The following is a 20,111-nucleotide window of genomic DNA, read 5'->3' as shown; positions in this document are numbered from 1 at the left end:
ACGTGCCCGTCGACCTGGGACCGGACCGCAGCGACGCACGGATGCACGCCAAGACCGTAGGATCCTACGCAGTGCCGTAGGGAGACCGCACCGCCACTTCCCAGCAAATTAGGGGACACTGTTGCTCCTGGGGTATCGGCGAGGACCATTCGCAACCGTCGCCATGAAGCTGGGCTACGGTCCCGCACACCGTTAGGCCGTCTTCCGCTCACGCCCCAACATCGTGCAGCCCGCCTCCAGTGGTGACGCGACAGGCGTGAATGGAGGGACGAATGGAGACGTGTCGTCTTCAGCGATGAGAGTCGCTTCTGCCTTGGTGCCAATGATGGTCGTATGCGTGTTTGGCGCCGTGCAGGTGAGCGCCACAATCAGGACTGCATACGAGCGAGGCACACAGGGCCAACACCCGGCATCATGGTGTGGGGAGCGATCTCCTACACTGGCCGTACACCACTGGTGATCGTCGAGGGGACACTGAATAATGCACGGTACATCCAAACCGTCATCGAACCTATCGTTCTACCATTCCTAGACCGGCAAGGGAACTTGCTGTTCCAACAGGACAATGCACGTCCGCATGTATCCCGTGCCACCCAACGTGCTCTAGAAGGTGTAAGTCACCTACCCTGGCCAGCAAGATCTCCGGATCTGTCCCCCATTGAGCATGTTTGGGACTGGATGAAGCGTCGTCTCACGCGGTCTGCACGTCCAGCACGAACGCTGGTCCAACTGAGGTGCCACGTGGAAATGGCATGGCAAGCCGTTCCACAGGACTACATCCAGCATCTCTACGATCGTCTCCATGGGAGAATAGCAGCCTGCATTGCTGCGAAAGGTGGATATACACTGTACTAGTGCCGACATTGTGCATGCTCTGTTGCCTGTGTCTATGTGCCTGTGGTTCTGTCAGTGTGATCATGTGATGTATCTGACCCCAGGAATGTGTCAAAGTTTCCCCTTCCTGGGACAATGAATTCACGGTGTTCTTATTTCAATTTCCAGGAGTGTATTTTTTAACATACGAACTCTCACAACATGATATGATAATAGAGTTCTAGATGAAGGTTTGGTGGAACAATTATCCCTACACATTACAGTTCCAGTAATGTAAACGACATTGAGAAAGTGAGCTCTTTCTGTGTTCATATTTTTATGTGACATAAGAAGAGAAGTGGTAAGTCCACTGATGATAGTGAAGATACTAGTTACTTTGATGCTCCTGATTCAACACTACTCAGTGAACATCAGGACATTATTATTTATTATGTATCAGGATATGTTGTGAACCCAAATGATCACATTTACTGCAAGACTCCTGTGGCAAATCCAGTTGCCATTACTATGAAGGTTGACAGATGTGGTTTGCTTCACCCATCTGTAGCAGTGTTTAAAATAGTGCAGCGTAAAGAAAAATGCTTTAGTTCTGCTCTAGTGAGATTTACTTCAATCTCTAAACATTTTTATGACAGGCTTATTAATTTTTCATGTCAATGTTATCGTCTCTTGTATCACTATATCCTTGCATCATTCAGAAAATAAAATGTGAAAAGTGACAGCAAGAAATCTGTTGCACAAAGATAAGATTTTTGAGAAGCATAATTTGGTAGCAGCCTCAGCAGCAGTATGGAAATTGCGTATGTAAACACGACAAAATAACTGCGAAACTGATCTTGCATGGAATGGTTAGAAGATACAAGGCAATAGCTAACAGTGAACAATAAACACACACACACACACACACACACACACACACACACACACACACACACACACACACAATCATTCATCTGGTGTACATAAGTTGTAACTGCATTTTTTCTATGCTGCAGAACAATTTGACACCTTGCCCTGGTTTAACATGGCAACTGTGATGCCATGTGTCATGGCTTTGCTTTGTACATGAAGCGTGTAGTAGTCTCTCCAGTTTAGTATTAAGCTCACTGGTCGAACCATATTTGGCCATGTGTAGCCCTAGTTGATACCACTCTCTCACTTTGCGTTGCTCAAATGTTTTTTTTCTTAAACGTATTTTTTAATGCTGAGCAAAGCATGTTTCCAGAATTTATTCTCATGGTCAAGTGCAGTATTTACATATGTATTTTTTGTGATATTACACATACGAACAATGAATGTAAATGACTGTCTGCGTCTGAGTGGTTTTCTACGTAACAGAGGTGGCAGAGTACCCGATAACCTCAAGGAGACGACTACAGTGCAAGAGACAGAACAACACATATGCAAACACTACACAAAATACTTATGTAAATATTTGCAATTGACAATGGGAAATAATTCTCGAAACGCGTTGAGCTAAGCATGAAAAAATACATAACTGGTGCAGTGTTTCATTATTTAAATAATGAATGACAGCTGCAGGCTTTCCAAAAACATCAATTATCATGCACGATATCGAGTCAAACGTTCCTACTTCCCAGACCGTTGTAAGTTCCAGTTACATCAATTGTTTTTGTTAGATGATAAACTTTTATTACATAATAAACAAGTTCCTGCCAAGTATTTTTATGCCTATTATATACATACATAATAACTAAACTGCAAAAATGCAAAGGGGTGTCTTATAAGTAACTTTTACACCTTAAAATATTATTTCCCGCATTATACATCTTCCCGCATTTTACACCATTTTTTGAAGTCCCTTGAAAAGTGTAAAAGCAAGGTTTCACTGAGTATGAAGTATGTATTCAAGATAAATGAAAGCCCAAAGCCATTCAGCCAATGGAAAAAAATAGTGCAACAGCATTCTGCCCTTCTGTGAAGCAATCCCAAGTAAAACAGGACGCATACTAGGTAAACATAGTATCAGATCAGTTTCCTGTCTGCTGTGGAAAATGATAGAATTTCTGCATTCAGTAAAAGACTGTCTTAGTACCATGACAGAAATACAAAACAGTGTCATGATGCTGTACTGAACATAAACAATATATTCAGTTCAGAGAATTGAAAAAGTCATCAGCCGCAGAACGCAGCTATACAAATGGACATAAGATCCCCTTAAAACATACAAAGATCTTATACTTCATTCTACTAGGACTCTGCATCAACAGAAGTGGTAGCAAATCAGATGTGAACTAGTACATTTAACATTCTGTAGCTACAAGAGGAGCCATGGTCATCAGAGATGGATTATTCACAAAGACCCAAACCTATGAATATAATTTCAGGGGAAGTGGCCATGCGGAGAGCTGTCTCCGTCCTTCTTCCACCCCATAATTTTAATTACCTGAGGTAATATCCATTTACAGTAACATGAGGCAACAGACAAGCATATTACATTAATTTTACTACATTCATTTACAAATATGATTTATACACTGTGATACCTTCAATTTGTACTTTGTTTCCATCTGGTCTACAACCTGCATTGCAAAATTCTCATCTTCATCCGCATACAGCAAAAAGGCACTGTAAGTTTGTGGCTTTAAGCCTTTCTCTGCACGAATAACATCATCTGAAAATAATGATCAGTAAAACATTCAGCTCACTGTCGGCAACAGCATAATTCACAAAATAAACTGTCGTACAAAAACATTTTTATCAAAGAAGACAAAAGGAATATTCAGTCATGAAAACATATTCTCACTTTCATGCTGGGATCTGTATGCCACTCCCTTCCTTTTTTACCTTCTCTGGTCTGTCCCTTCTCCTCTCTATGGAAAGAACTATTGGTTCTGAAAGCTAGAGCAGTGCTGTGTATTTTTATTTTTATATGTACCTGTTGGCAATACTGGAATTTCACCTCTTGAAGGTAAGCAAGTCTGCTCATAATTTTAAATACTAAACTTACATATAATATGAACTAACTCAAAATGGAATTGAAATAATGAAAGATAAACAATATCAGCTATCAAACAAGGAAGAGCTGTTGGGGAAACGACACACACGCGCATGCACACAAACTTAAAAATATAGTGGAATCTGGAACTTTTGAAATTTATCAAAACAAGGGGACCTGTGTGAAACTTTTACACTTTTAAATAATGACAATATTTTGAGTATTGGAACAAGTGTAGTTGCCGGGATATTGGTATTTGTGGGAATGAAGAGAAAACATCTTTAAAAATGAACCGAACAATGTGAAATAATACCACGAATTTATGATACATCCTTGTATATATATTTCCAAGCACATAATTTGGAATGGATTTTTTTGGCAGAACATTGCAGTGCCTTGGTGTAAACGATACTTGATATAGGAATGTAATCTTTGTGTACTTTTTATTGTTCATTTTCTTTAATTGCTAAAAAAATGTTATTTGATTTAGTTACCCTTGAAAAGTCTACATACAACTGTCCAAGAGCAGAGGCTGGATTTAGTAAGTACAGTCTCACTCTTTGAAGCATATGCCACTGCAATTTGTTTATAGTGATCACACACACAATTTTAATATGTGAACTACTACTTGTAAACTGAAAAGGTATGCTTGGATCAATGGTGCCAAGTTTATCCATGGTATTAGAACAGTTTTCTCAGTGTCAATCAGCTGAGCTTTAATTGTAAACACGTAAAACTTTCACACTTTTATAGTTTTAAATAATGACAGTTTTTGGAGTAGGTGTAATCACTGGGTTAAGAGTACTTATGAGAATGAAGAAAAAACATCTTTAAAAAGGAACTGCATGATGTGATGTAATAATCACGAATTTATGATACATCCTTGTATATACATTTCCATGCACATAATTTTGAACAAAATTCAATTACAGTAAGCACGTTAGGCCATAGTAGCAATACGTGAATCATAATTCAAGGTGAAAATGAAAAATATGTTTGTCATTTTGGAAAGTATATTTGTTTAGAAAAGTCAATTTGTATGATAGGCAGAAATAATGGGCTACTGCAGTGGTCACAATTATCTATAACAATGCTGTATAGAAACAATCCAGTAAATAAGAAATTATCTAGTAAATAAATCTGTAATACAATAACACAAAAAGTGAGTCTTTTATTCTTGAGTAATAAGTTAGCTCTGTAAAATACAGGTATGAAGTTGAGCATCCTTGATGTCCTTTTGCATGTGATAGTTAAAAGTTTCTTATGTTAAAATTTTCCACAAATAATAAGTTTTAGTGCAAAATCGATATGCAATGTCAGAAGCCAGTTAAAAAACCTTTCAGATGATACCTCATTCATCCCTGGTACAATAAATAAGTGTTAAGACAGCGAGATGTTGATTTGAGAAAGAATAGGTATAATCCTCTCAATGTGCTGAGGAAAAAGGGCATATCTGTTGAAGCTAAAGGGAAGTGTCAGTTACTGCAAATTCTAAATGGCATTATTGTAGGTGCTCTGGATTCCGAAATTAGGTCATTAGTCAACAGCAAACTCCTTATCTCTAACTGTACATTATCCTTTTCCCCCGTTTCGGTGAACAGATGTTACTAAATTTCAAAATCTCAAGTATTAACTCCATTTTTTTTAATTTTTTTGCCTGTGTTATGCTCCAGCTATTACTGTATACAGGGTGAAAAATTATTGAACTATATGAAATAAAGATCATTGTAATTCCTGAAAGGTTTGCGTTAGGACATTCAAACTGCACAGTTGGCCATGGAGCATGATTGGAATTAGTATGGTTTGGTTTAGCGATGAAAGCCACTTTCATTTCAATGGGTTCATCGATAAGCAAAACTGGCACATTTTGGGGACTGAGAATCCACATTTCACGATCGAGAAGTCTCTTCACCCCAACGGATGACTGCATGGTGTGCTATGCCCAGCCACAGAATAATCAGTATGATATTCTTTGATGGCATGGTGACTACTCAACAGTATATCAAGGTTCTGGAAGACGATTTCATCCACATTATCCAAAGTGACCCTGATTTTGAAAAGTTCAACACCATCAAAGCAGGAGCGTGATGTCCTGGAGGAGCACTTTGGGGACCACATTCTGGCTCTGGGGCACCCAGAGACCACTGGCATGGGCCTCAACTGGCCGCCATATTCTCCGGATCTGAACACATGTGCCTTGTTTTTATGGGCTATGATAAAGACAATGTGCACAGCAATGACTCAAAAATAGCTGCCAAGCTGAAAACAGCCATTCAGGAGGTCATCGAAAGCAACGACATTCGGACACTTCAGCAGGTCATGCAGAATTTCTCTATCCCTCTGTGCCCACATCATTGCCAACAATGGCAGGCATATCAAACATGTCATAACCTACATCTAAATTCCTGTAGTGATGTTTACATATTTAATACAGTGTGTGGATGCCGTAGTCAGTAACTAATTTACTTTTTTTTCATATAGTTCAATAATTGTCACCCTGCATGAGGCGGACATACAAGCACTACCCTTTTGTCACAAATATAAAAAATTGCACAAATGCAGTAGTCACATGTCAGTTTGGCTCTTGGTAGAGCATCATGGACAGACAGAAAAATCTGAACTGGCCAGTGCTTCAACATAGACACTAACTACCTGCAAAAGCTTGTAAGTAAAGATTCAAGACCCACTATTTAGTGAAGAGTCTAGGAACATACTACAGCCCCCTATGCACTACACCCACAGTGATCCTGAAAAGAGGGTTTGGTTAATTACAATGTGCATAGATGCATTAAAGCAGTCATTCTTCCCTGGCTTCATACATGAATGGAACATAAAGCAATCCTAATCTGTGGTACAACGATAAGTACCATATGCCACTAATTTGTGCATGGCTTGCAGAGTATGGATATAGATGGAGATGAACAATTTTTCAAAAAAATAGTGAAATGAATTAAAACAAACAGAATTAAGTTATAGCAAAACAAAGATGGACAAAAAGCAAAGTTCCAACATGTATTGGAGCTTTTCTTTTAAACTGTTACCAACACTTCTATGATAAAAATGTCAAATCACAGCACTACAATGCTGATAACAGTCAGTCACTCACATTTGGATTTTTCAAATTAAGTTTGGCATTTCAATGTGCAATGCAGAGAACTCTAACATTCAGCACATAGCTGGTAGACTAGTATCATGGGTGCAGCATCTCGTTTACCTGCTGGTGCATGCAGCAATAGCTGTAATTGCAGACTTGTGTATAAATGATAGTGAACACAACAGTATTTTTAACACTGCATTCATGTAGTGTTCTACTGTTGCAATATGCTAAACATTACACCTTAAGACTTTAAGCCACTGTGCTCTCAAACAGCAAGCAAAGCAACAGTTTAACTTCACTGGGAAAGAGAACAAGCAGTGCAAAAACAGCCAATGTCTCACTTCCAAATGAACCATACTTTTTAGACAGGAATGATGACGGCAGTCCTCTGGTAAAAAAAAAAATTGCGAGAGACAAGGGACTGTATTATTCACTGGATTATAAGTGATGTATTGGCTATTCGAGTTACATTAAAGTTGTTACGTATCCTGCAGAGGAAACATACCTGTTTATTCACAGACCACCACTTTAATGTAACATTATTCTTTGTTAGTATAATGACTGCTGTAGCTGAAATGTTAATTTCTGATATGTCTGGCTGTAGACAAAAAAAACTGTTTGTAAATGTGACCCATGAAATGAATAAACCACAATTCACCTACCCTAAGTTGTCCAATTATTGTATTTTAATATTAAGGAGTATCTGGAGTATGCTTTGGATCAAAGAGATGGGTGCAGGCCCTCTCCTGTCAATGTTTGTGGAACAGAATGATACTGCATTTTGAATGATTCCTCTGCAAATGATTCACTAATCTCTCTCTCTCTCTCTCTCTCTCTCTCTCTCTCTCTCTCTCTCTCTCTACACACACACACACACACACACACACACACACACACACACACACACACACACACACCCTACCTCCATAGAATCACAGCTTTATCGTGGGGTAAAAGTGGCGAAACAGTATATTAACAACGTTCCTTCTACACATTTCTTACATTTTCTTGAACAACTATACTTTATGCATAACACATAGCATCATACAAACCTCTGGTAAGTATCTGCTTATCTGTTTCCACATCTAGAACAGAAGCTGACGAGGAAGCCCTCTCAACAGACTTGAGGTATTCAATGGCATCATTTTCTTGGTGGATAAAAAAGAAAGGGAAAAAGATCAATATTTCAAATTAGAAAAGAAATTTAAATGTCAGAAATTATTTTCTTTTATACTTACTGTTCTGAAATTACTTCCTGTGCAGAAATCTAAATTTCTCCTTTTAAAAGACAATACATGACACTGTAATAAAATGATTATATTAAAAGTGTAATGAAAGGAAAGAAGGAAGGTTAAACACAATTTTTATACAAATGAAATATACTCATCACTTCATAAAACAGATTTCAGCAATGAAACTCGGTGTTCATGTCAAATCACACAACACAAATCCTGAATGCACTTTTGCAATTTCATCTTTGTTGGAACAATGTAAGTCTTATGGTAAGAATCTACATCAGGGGCAATGTCACTACCTACTGCAAGCATGGTAAGAATCTAAATGGTAATAATCTAGATTAGAGACAGTGCCATTACCTACATGTTTAGTGAAATATGCAAGCATGTGAAGCATTACTGATCCCCCAACTTATCTCAGAAGATACATGAATGAGGACATACTGAGTCAAATTGGGGAGGGAGGGGGGGAGGTTTATGTCAAAACTTGACTAAAAGAAAGGATTGATTGAATTTCTTAGTCATCAAGGAATAGTTAGTCTGATAATTGAGGGAAATAGGTGAGCATGCACACCTGTGTGTGTGTGGGGGGGGGGGGGGGGGGGGAGGGGGGGGCAATCACACGTGTATGAAAGGGGAGAAGAAATTCCAGAGGAGAGCAATTCTTCCTACAGTTAGCAGATTATTTATCAAATGGATGTACGGTTCCGTATTTACGATATGATGAAGAGACTTGTAGAGGATACACTAGTATGGAGAGTTGTGTGAAACTAGTCTCCAGACTGAAGACGACAACAACAACAACAACAACAACAACACAACACGTGTTCCTATTGGTACATTCAAAGATGCACCATCTGAAAGTCAAGATATCTACATGAAGTGGCAAACAGATGTCCCATTTCTGGAGAAAGCATGTGTGAGTTGTTCCAGTGGTACTGGTGTGGATGGGGGTATCAATAGATAGCGGCTACACCTGCTATTTTCAGTAAGAGCAATGGCTTGGTTAGGTGAGATGAGCACTGCACATTTTTCCTGGAGAAGTATATTTGTAAAGATGATTTTGCGATTACTACTCAGCAAGCATTTCATATCCAGTCCGAACTGGCCCAACATGATTCTGTTCCTGATAGAACAACTATTCGAGTTTGGGTATCAAACCTTAGAACATTGGATTCTGCAGTGAAAAGAAAATCTACTGGCTGACCTTGGACTGCAACAACACCGGAAAATGCAGCGCATGTGAGAGCATCCGACCAGCAATGGCTAGAGGACAAATTTAAGGATGTAGAGGCACATATCACTAGGGGTAAGATAGATACTGCTTACAGGAAAATTAAAGAGACCTTTGGAGAAAAGAGAACCACTTGCATGAATATCAAGAGCTCAGATGGAAACCCAGTTCTAAGCAAAGAAGGGAAAGCACAAAGGTGGAAGGAGTATATAGAGGGTCTATAAAAGGGCGATGTACTTGAGGATAATATTATAGAAATGGAAGAGAATGCAGATGAAGACGAAATGGGAGACATGATACTGCGTGAAGAGTTTGACAGAGTTCTGAAAGACCTAAGTTGAAACAAGGCCCTTGGAGTAGACAACATTCCATTGGAACTACTGACAGCCTTGGAAGAGCCAGTCCTGACAAAACTCTACCCATCTGTGAGCAAGATGTATGAGACAGGCGAAATACCCTCAGACTTCAAGAAGAGTATAATAATTCCAATCCAAAAGAAAGCTGGTGTGACAGATGTGAAAATTACCGAACTATCAGTTTAATAAGCCACAGCTGCAAAATACTAACACGAATTCTTTACAGACGAATGGAAAAACTGGTAGAAGCCCGACCTCGGAGAAGATCACTTTGGATTCCGTAGAAATGTTTGAACACGTGAGGCAATACTGACCCTACGACTTATCTTAGAAAATAAATTACGGAAAGGCAACCTATGTTTCTAGCATTGGTAGACTTGCAGAAAGCTTTTGACAATGTGACTGGAATACTCTCTTTCAAATTCTGAAGGTGGCAGGGGTAAAATACAAGGAGCCAAAGGCTATTTACAATTTGTACAGAAACCAGATGGCAGTTATAAGAGTTGAGGGACATGAAAGGGAAGCAGTGGTTGGGAAGGGAGTGAGACAGGATCGTAGCCTCTCCCCGATGTTATTTAATCTGCATATTGAGCAAGCTGTAACGGAAACAAAAGAAAAATTCGGAGTAGGAAATTAAAATACATGGAGAAGAAATAAAAAACCTTGAGGTTCGCTGATGACATTGTAATTCTGTCGGAGACTGCAAAGGACTTGGAAGAGCAGTTGAAAGGAATGGACAGAGTCTTGAAAGGAGGATATAAGATGAACATCAACAAAAGCAAAACGAGGATAATGGAATGTAGTCGAATTAAGTAGGGTGATGGTGTGGGAATTAGATTAGGAAATGAGACACTTAAAGTAGTGAAGGAGTTTTGCTATTTGGGGAGCAAAATAACTGATGATGGTCGAAGTGGAGAGGGTATAAAATGTAGACTGGCGATGGCAAGGAAAGCATTTCTGAAGAAGACAAATTTGTTAATATCAAGTATAGATTTAAGTGTCAGGAAGGTCATTTCTGAAAGTATTTGTGTGGAGTGTAGCCATGTATGGAAGTGAAACATGGACGATAAATAGTTTGGACAAGAAGAGAATAGCAGCTTTCGAAATGTGGTGCTACAGAAGAATGCTGAAGATTAGATGGGTAGATCACATAACTAATGAGGAAGTATTGAATAGAATTGGAGAGAAGAGAAATTTGTGGCACAACTTGATTAGAAGAAGGGATCAGTTGGTAGGGCATATTCTGAGGCATCAAGGGATCACCAATTTAGTATTGGAGGGCAGTGTGGACGGTAAAAATCACAGAGGGAGACCAAGAGATGAATACACTAAACAGATTCAGAAGAGAGTAGGTTGCAGTAGGTACTGGGACATCAAGAACCTTGCACAGGATAGAGTAGCTTGGAGAGCTGCATCAAACCAGTCTCTGGACTGAAGACTACAACAACAACATATTTAGCTAACTCTCCCCACCCCCGCATTTAAAAAAAAAAAAGACAACATGCAGCTGTCAAAAATTTTTACTATACAGGACTACCACAACTAATATCTATTCTGATGCAATATCAACTAGCAGAATTTAATTCTATCTTTTTATATGCAATATCAAAGTTTTATATATTACCACATCCACAGCAAAACCAGTAATTTTGCAAAAGCTGTTTTCTCAATCATTATAAAAACTTGTGTTTCACCTACCTTTACCTCCTCATCGTTTACTTGCGAAAGAAGAAAAATACTTATTTTAAAAGCTAAACAATAATGGAAATTTCTGGGTAGAATAGTACGTAAAATAAGGAATACGCAGTCACTTACCTATACAGGACATGTGTGTGGTACACACAAACAAACAAGTAGTAGAAAACAGTTAACATCAGATTTCAAGCTTTTGCTCTTTTTCTAGTAGGAGTTGGCATGGATTTGTGTACTCTTAGCAGAAAAAGAGCAAGAGCTCAAAATCTAATGTTAACTGTTTTCTACTACATGTTTCTGTGTACCACGCACATATTCTCTATAGGTCAGTGGTTGCTTAGCCTTATTTTACATATTTTACACATTGAAGTATAACATACAGAATAGAGTGTAAATGTAATAACATTTAAATTCCTGTTTTGTCTAGGAACAATTGCAATCATCTGCCATTGTTACAAGTATAAAGCTCCAAATACAATAAAATTTGAATCTGTTAATGATTTTACCTTCATTTGAAAGCAACTGTCAGTAAACTGCCATTAGGATACCATCTCTAGAGTGATACAAGAGAAAGACTGCTTTGTCACATTTATGAATGCAACCTTTAATAATCCAGCAGCAACTATCTAAATTTTGTCATATTACAGATACAAATATTTCAACACATAGCTGAAGAACATATTGTACTGACTTACTCATTAGAACTTCAGTGTCATCTACAATGTCCCATCGATCCAGCTCTCCCAAATACTTCTGTAGCAATCCTATGGAGTTCTCTTGCCATTGCTTTAAAACTTGTTCTGTAGGATTTGGGTTTGAAGAAACCTGAGGAATTTTTTCACCGTGCAGGCCAACCAACTGTGCCAGTCCTCTCCAGTCCCTAAAAAGTATATAAATTGCTGTAAACTTTTTATATAAAATATTTGGCCATCCACAGATAACACTACACAATGATTTGGTGAGATGCATTTGTCTTGCAAATAATGGTAGTTTGTTCTTTATAGCTTTCCTTTGGAAACTACGTATTCCTTTCCCTTCAGTTATGATGCAAGTGCAGTCACAACATTTGGGTTCTGGCAGGACACACACACACACACACACACACACACACACACACACACACACACACACACACACGACACGTACTTACTGATTTTGTAACTGCCGATTCAATGAAGGAGCACAGTAAATGCCAAAAGAAAAGAATACTAATCTCTGCAAAGCCATGAGCATAGGGGCACAGCCTCCTCACTAATCCCCCCCCCCCCCCCCATCGGTCAAAGAAGCTAGCTACTGTGAAGGAGCTCTGTTTGTTGGCATGCTTTATATACTGATAGTATGATTATCGTTTACGCTAGTTACATCAACTAGATCACGATACAAGAGACACAGTACAAAGGTAAGGAATATAGTTTATTACTTATCTCATTAAAGCAATGAAAAATCCAGGATATTGTTAAAAGTAATTTCATTTTTATTAAAGGTGCACAGGTTTTCTCACACCTTTTGATGGACTGCTGATGCATGTAAAAATATGAGAATCAACAGTAAATGAGGCAACTGTTTTATAATGTCCTTAGTACCACTGCATTTTATAAACATATCTGTGTAACTGAAAAAACAGACGAGGTATTCCATAAATCCCAGCACGAGACAGAGCTTCCATGGATGTGGAACAAGTCAGATTAACTGGCAGAGCAGCCACTGTCAGCTAATTCTGTAAAGAGTACCAGTGACTAATTCTAACACGGACCACCCTACTAAAAATGAGAATTATGGGAATTATTTCTGGATTATTTTACTATATTGGTTATATCGGAAAAGTATCAGCAGTGCTTAGTATATTGTGTGGGACAGAAAATTGGCCATTCTCTAAGTGGAGAACCCCCTTCCAGAAATGCACATTTCTGACACTGTGGGAGATCAAAGTTCAATAACAGTAGAATCAAAACTGATTATAAGCCTGCTATGGAACCCATTACTCATCAGGTATATTCAGAGACCAAACCTAACAGCGTTCTCGCACATGCGAGTCATTCTCCATCATAATTTGATAGTCTTGTCATGTACCGGTGCAGTACCGATGTCGACAACATTAAAACTTGTACCAGTACACAAGTAATGAAACAACCAATATGCTGCAGCATACTGCACAGTTGAGGGCATCGGAGGAGCTGCTGGATGATCTTCCACAGAAAGATTTCCCAACAAAAACACTCCCTATCACATCGATGCTCACAGTCACTAAGTAAAGACTATGAGGGACCAGAAAGCTGCAAGTAGTTACCACAAATACTGCCTGGAGTTCTTCCCAAATTGTACAAGGGTTTTAAAACTTCTCGAAGTGAAATGACTCACCTCAGTGAAACTTTTTTATTTTTCAATGTAGTTTCCCTGTACATCAATGACTAGCTTCCAGCAATGTTCCAATGCCTTGATCCCATCGTGAAAATTAGATTCCTCCAGGCCTGCAAAATACAGTCAACTTCAGTTGTTAGTTCTTCATTTGAAGAGAATCATCATCCACTGAAAAACTTTCGAACTTTGCAAAGAGATGATAGTCTGGTGGAAGCAAATCAGATGAATAAGGTGGGTGTAGCAATAATATGTACTTTATCTCGTATATTTTTGCCATGGCGACGACATATGTGTACGGGTGCACATATGTGTATGGATGCGCACTGTCTTGATGAAAGAGGACCTCCTTGCTTATCAAACTTGGTCTTTTTTATGTATCTTCTGCTACAGTTGGTCCAGGAGACTAACGAAGTATTGTCCTGTGATTGAGCAGTAGGAAATAATCTATCAGCAGAATACCTTCTGCATCCCCGAAAACTGATGCCGTGACCTATCTGGCTGACCCTATCACCTGTGCTTTCTTTGGTGGTGGTGAATCAACATGTTTCCACTGCTTTGACTGTTGTTTTATCTCTAGAGTGTAGTAGTGGACCGAAGTTTCACCTGCGGTTGTAAACTAGTGCTAAGAATCTTGCTGGTGGTCCGCACTCAGCTCACACTGCTGTCTTTGAACAAGACTTTTTATACAACTTTGAAGGGGTTCCACACACCACACTGATTAAGTGTGAATGTACAAACTGTGATTATTTGTGATTAGGTCATCTAGACCACATCCAATGCCAGCTAGACTGAAAAATCAATACACCCAATTTTCCTTGGAGAGGCTCTTCCTTCCTTTCAGACAGGGGTGTAACAACAGGATTGTCAGGCAGTGTGGCTGCAAAACGAAGGAGCTGCAGCTCGTTTTGATGCCAATGTATGGCACCACCTGGTTGCTATGAACCCAAACTGATGAACTGGCACAGGTCAACCACAGCCACCAGATCTTATACCTCTACATGTTCATACACAGTCAATTTGAAGAGCACGGCAGAGGGTATTTAACATGTGTCGCAATGACACCCCTCAGCATAGGCTTAAAAACCCACGGCCAGGTGGGCAAACCAGCTTCCTGACCAACTGCCGTAGCACCAGCTGTCCACACACGCACCACCTAACTGCAGACTCCTGATGTCAGCACCATTTCTGCAGGGTCGCAAGCTGACAATGTTCTCAGCTGAGCCAGCACTCCCACCCGGCGACCACATCCCGCTGTGGCCAAGTAAGCCACCTTTGGATTTTCTGAGGCAGCCACTGCTGTCTGGGGCTCAACGCACACCTTCAAGCCACTGCCAACAGCCACCATTTGAGAAAGTATTTGCTAATGAAGCATTTCATTACTACGACCACTGAGGAACTGTTAGTGATTCAACCATCCTGGCACATAATAGTGTCTGCTTCCCCCCCCCCCCTCCCTCCCCCCCCCCCCCAAACACTTTTACTCCTGGTACCATTTACCAGAGTTCTTTCCTGTCCCACTTGTTTATTAAGCATGGGCAGAATGACTGCTTACATGCCTTCGTGTGTGCTGTACTTAGCCTAGTTTTGTCTTTACAGTCCATACAGGAGCGATGTTTAGGATGCTGCAGACTATTTCTAGAGTTTTCATGTAATACTGATTTTTGAAATTTTGTAGTAAGGCTTTTACTTTGTTACCTTCAATTTCATTTCAAATGTCATCCATGAGTGACTGGACAGCCTTCACATATAACCAGAATTTCTTTGGGTTTTGTGAGAGATCTTTTAATGATACTGTGCTACAGTAGACACTGAAGGCTTCTCACAACACTTTTGACAGCTGAAATGCATTTCATTCAGAATCTCTCTACCTATAGCCCAACACTTTTTTCCTTCTTTTTTGACCCCTATTATGCACTAGTTTCTGTTTCTTTAGAGGTTCCTCCCCCCCCCCCTCCCCCCACACACACACACAGCGAATGTCTATTTGTCTATAATGGAGGGTCCCTTCCACCATGAACTCTTCTACTAGTTACATAGCTATCAACAACATGAACATCCTCAAAGAGATATGGTTTGTGTGTCGCTATTAGGTCTAGGATATTTCCGTCATGAGTGGGATCCCAAACTATTAGATCTAGGAAATTTTAAAGCTGATAATGTTGGGTTTTAGCCACTTTCTGGCAGTATATTATATGACCTCCACCGAGTTTTTGCACTACTTTGAACCATGGACTTTGTTGTGAAAGCTTTGGCAACTGATCACTCGGATTTTAAATGTTATATCTGTGGGAGTTGTTTCTTTGAATCCTACCCTAGAACTTTGGTATCTTCTACAGGTATCATTATCTTGTGTACATTCCAAACACAGCCAGCCACATTGGTACTAGACCGTGATGTGTACTGCACCCTTGACCCATTTAGGGGGACCCAACAATTCTCAACCCTTTGACATAAGTTCAGGAAGTCAAAGAACCTTCAACATCTCTGGTTCAAGCCTTCAACTCAGCTCTGAACCAGACAGCTCCAATCAGTTCCGGGAACAAGGCAACAGACTGTGAGCTTTGTTGAAATTGTGAGCAAGGCTGGTCTTCCCAATTCTCTTTGCCAGTCATTAAAATGCCCAAAGGCAACTTCTGACTCCCAGATGACAAGCATAATTCAATCCAGCATACGCCACATTCTGCAGTTGGTTGCACACTGTTCCTTCAATGCTACCGGATCAGTGTCTTCAATGCATTTAACAAGGCCTCTAGGTATATACACAGAGCGCATAAGGTGATCCCTCCAAAGCTGGCATTTCACTAGGGGTACCATTATTCGCTGCAAGCTTTAAATGTTGGTGATTGACATATCTCTACTCTTGTGTTTGCTTTCCCTTGACAGACTTCGCCACAGGTTACGTAAGTCTCACTGACTCAGGTTCAGTTATACGTTGAACTTGTTGGTTAAGGGAATGGGTGTAATAACCCGAGTTCTCCCTTATCCCTGTGTCCCCCGCACAGAGTCTCTAGACCTGTCACTAACATGCCTCTGACATGCCACTCACCATTGAGTGGACAAGCGGTGATGGATCCTGTACTTCCAGCCAAGGAAATAATACCAGTTGAAGAGGCTAGTACTTGAAATGCTACTGGTATCTCCAGTACGCATCTCTCAGCATTTACCCCACACACCCTATCATTGCAGTTCCCAATCACTTGACACCATTAAGAGTGATTTCCAGCTTCAAACAATCGGCAACTATCTCACTCCATGCCAACGAACAGCATTCACAGTAAGGCTCAATCTTACTCTTGCAATGTTTCTCTGAACACTAAATAGTTTACTTTAGACTAGTTTTTCTGATATTGTTTTAATTTCAGGATCTATTATGCTAAAAGTATTGTAGCATATAAGAGTATGTTGTCTCATCTTATTTTGCTGCTGCTCCAGAAAGCTGACTTATACCTGCTCAATCGGGAATTTTGCCCACACGTTCAGTGATCCCTTCTAAGTAAGGTCTAATAGTTGCTGATGAGTCATCTGGGCCGTATGGCCGTGGTCAAAGAAACTTTTCGGTTCTCAGTGTTTTGTTCAGAGCTGTGATGGACATCTTCAAAGGTGCTTCTGGTAACACTGTCTTGCCAACTTCTCAGGAACTGAGAAGTTTTTTTGACCACAGCCATACAGCCTGGAAGACTCGTCAGCAACTGACATCCGGTCGTGAAAGCCTTCATTGTACTGATAGTCTAATGGAATAATGTTCTATACTGTTGCTGTAATACTGAACGCACAAAGGAAGGGAAGCGAAGGGAAGGAAGATGAAGAGTTTAACGTTCTACTGACAGTGTGGCCATTAGAGATAGAGAACAGTTCAGATTAGGAAAGGATGAAGGAAATCAGCTGTGTTATTTTTCAAAGAACCCATTCTGGCATTTACACAGAAAATCTAAATCTGGACGGATGGACAGGGATTTGAACCTCTGTCATCCCAAATGCTAGTCCAGTTGGCTAACCGCTGCACCACCTGAACATACAGCTGCACTTACTTCACTATGTGCATCAGCATCTACACTGCTCTTTTTGGATTTCTTAACGAAATGTGGAACAGCAACACATCACCACATACAAACTATGAAATTATAATGAAAGCTACAGGTACTGATAAATATCAACGGGGACAGTTGAAAAATGTGCGCCCCAACCGGGATTCGAACCTGGGACCTCCTGCTTACATGGCAGACGATCTATCCGACTGAGCCACCGAGGACACAGACAATAGTGCGACTGCAGGGACTTATCTCTGGCACGTTCCCTGTGAGACCCACATTTTCAACTGTTTATCAATGCCTGTAAGCAGCTAATGGTCTGGATTTCATTAAAATTTCATTCTTCCAGGGCTGCAAGATCACCAGTGGTATCTGTACAGATACCAGCTTCATACATATGAACTATTCTCTAACCTTAATTTGTGGCAATGTTTGCCTTTCCTGTAACTTGTTTTATGAGGTCATTCCAATTTACATCACTCTGGACACACACTCCCAGATAAAGGGATTTTTCCAGTGACTAACAAACCTTTCACTGCAACTTTCTGAAAGTGAAATTTTGCTATAAAGATCTGCATAATCTGTCAACAACTATACAGAACTTTTAAGGTTACCAAAGAGATGAGTTTCATATACTGTGAACAGTGTAGGCTTCACAAACTTCCATGGGGCATCTACATACACATTCGCAAGTCACTGCATAGTGCAAGGCAGAGGGTGCCCTGTGCTGCTACTACTGCTGCTACTACTACTAGTCATTTCCTTTCCTGTTCCACTAGCAGAGTACGAGGGAAACAACTGTCTGTACACCTCCATATGAGCTCTAATCTTATTTTCATGGTCCTTATGCAAAATGTACGTTGACGGCTGTAGAATCATTCTGCAGTCAATTTCAGATATCTGTTCTCTAAATTTTCACGCAACACTGCTCCTCAAAAAGAACACCACCTTCCCTCCAGTGACTTCCATTTGAGCTCCCAAAGCACATCTGTAATATGTGTGAGGAGTTTGAACCTACTGATAACAAATCTAGCATTCACATCTGTCTTCTCTGCACTGAGAATAATGTACCCTCTATTTATCACGAAGCCATCAATCCTGGTCCAATTTTTCTTCATCAAATACCATCTAGAACTCAAGCTGCATGATATTAACTTTAATGTCATTGCCTGCTGTCTTACAGGTTTCACAGACAAAAAGAATGAACTGAGTTTTACATTACAGCTGCTTACAGAATCCATGTGAATTTCTACAGAGGTTTCTAGCCTAAAAAAAAGGTATCATGTACAAGTTTGAATAGGTACCCAATTCTACAACAAACTTCAACAACAAATTTGATGTTTGTGATAAATCTATGGTTATGTGCACATCTGGAACAACCCTTCTTGAAAACAAGAAAGTTCCTTTTTTCCAGTCACCTACTACATATCATTGTTCCTTTTCAATGACACAATAGGCCTCCAGTATCAAATAGCACAGAATGTACAAATGAATGCCTGGAAGGATGGTAAGCAGCTAATCAGTAAAAAAAGTTTTATTATGCCTGAAATATTATTATTAGATATGTCTTTATCATTTTGTACAGTTTTAAGAGTTAGTCACACACAAAGAGGTACTTAATATGGCACACTATACAGAAATAATTATGAGGATGGTTCAGTAAATATAGACCTACTCATGTTTGAAGACAGATGTCATTGATAAAGGAAACTTACATTATCATAATGCACCACAATCTGTTGGACACATTAAAACAAAAATGACACTGATTCATATGTTAGTTTGGAATTGGCAGCTATTTTATTGCGTTCTGCTATGTGGTTCCCATTGAGACAGAGAAAGTGCAGTATTGTTCAGCTATTCATTTTCTGTTTGTGGATGGGATAATGTGTGACAAGATCAAAGTGAAACTGGATGCTATTTATGCTGATGCTTCACCAACAACAACAGCCAGACATTGCTTCAGCAACTTTAAATCTTGTTTCACATCTGTTTCTGGTAAGGATCAGCTAGGCACCTTGAAGATGCACTTATAGAATAAAACACAAGAAATCCACCGCAAGACTACTGCTGATCATCGAACAAAGATGGAAACAGCAGCAGACACCATGGAGTGTTAAGGGAATGGCACTTGGACAATTAATATTTTACTTCATAAGTTGGCAATAAGAAAACATATTTGCAATGTTAAGGTGATGACAGAAAGTTTAGAAATAGGAAAAATAATCACTGAACAACAATACAGTGAGCTACTGGACCACTTTGACAAGAAACTGGGAGAAATAATGGCCACATTTGGTGAAGAAGAAAGTGCTGTT

At 39.7% G+C, this 20,111-nt stretch overlaps 1 protein-coding gene across 1 annotated transcript in view; it reads right to left on the bottom strand.

The window, feature by feature from the left end:
- LOC126419555 (myeloid differentiation primary response protein MyD88) overlaps window positions 1-20,111 on the bottom strand; it is a 112,559-nt gene that overhangs the window by 69,932 nt on the left and 22,516 nt on the right. Inside the window, exons 3-5 of the mRNA XM_050086747.1 lie at window positions 12,103-12,287; window positions 7,943-8,038; window positions 3,342-3,469 (exon numbers count right to left, since the gene is read on the bottom strand). Of these exons, the coding sequence (XP_049942704.1) occupies window positions 3,342-3,469; window positions 7,943-8,038; window positions 12,103-12,287 (409 nt within the window). The remainder of the gene's footprint in view (window positions 1-3,341; window positions 3,470-7,942; window positions 8,039-12,102; window positions 12,288-20,111) is intronic.

This window comes from Schistocerca serialis, chromosome 1 (genome assembly GCF_023864345.2).
Source record: "Schistocerca serialis cubense isolate TAMUIC-IGC-003099 chromosome 1, iqSchSeri2.2, whole genome shotgun sequence".
Lineage (NCBI taxonomy): Eukaryota > Metazoa > Arthropoda > Insecta > Orthoptera > Acrididae > Schistocerca > Schistocerca serialis.
Note: the sequence above shows the minus strand (reverse complement) of the source record. Positions and strands in the feature narration are given on the sequence as shown.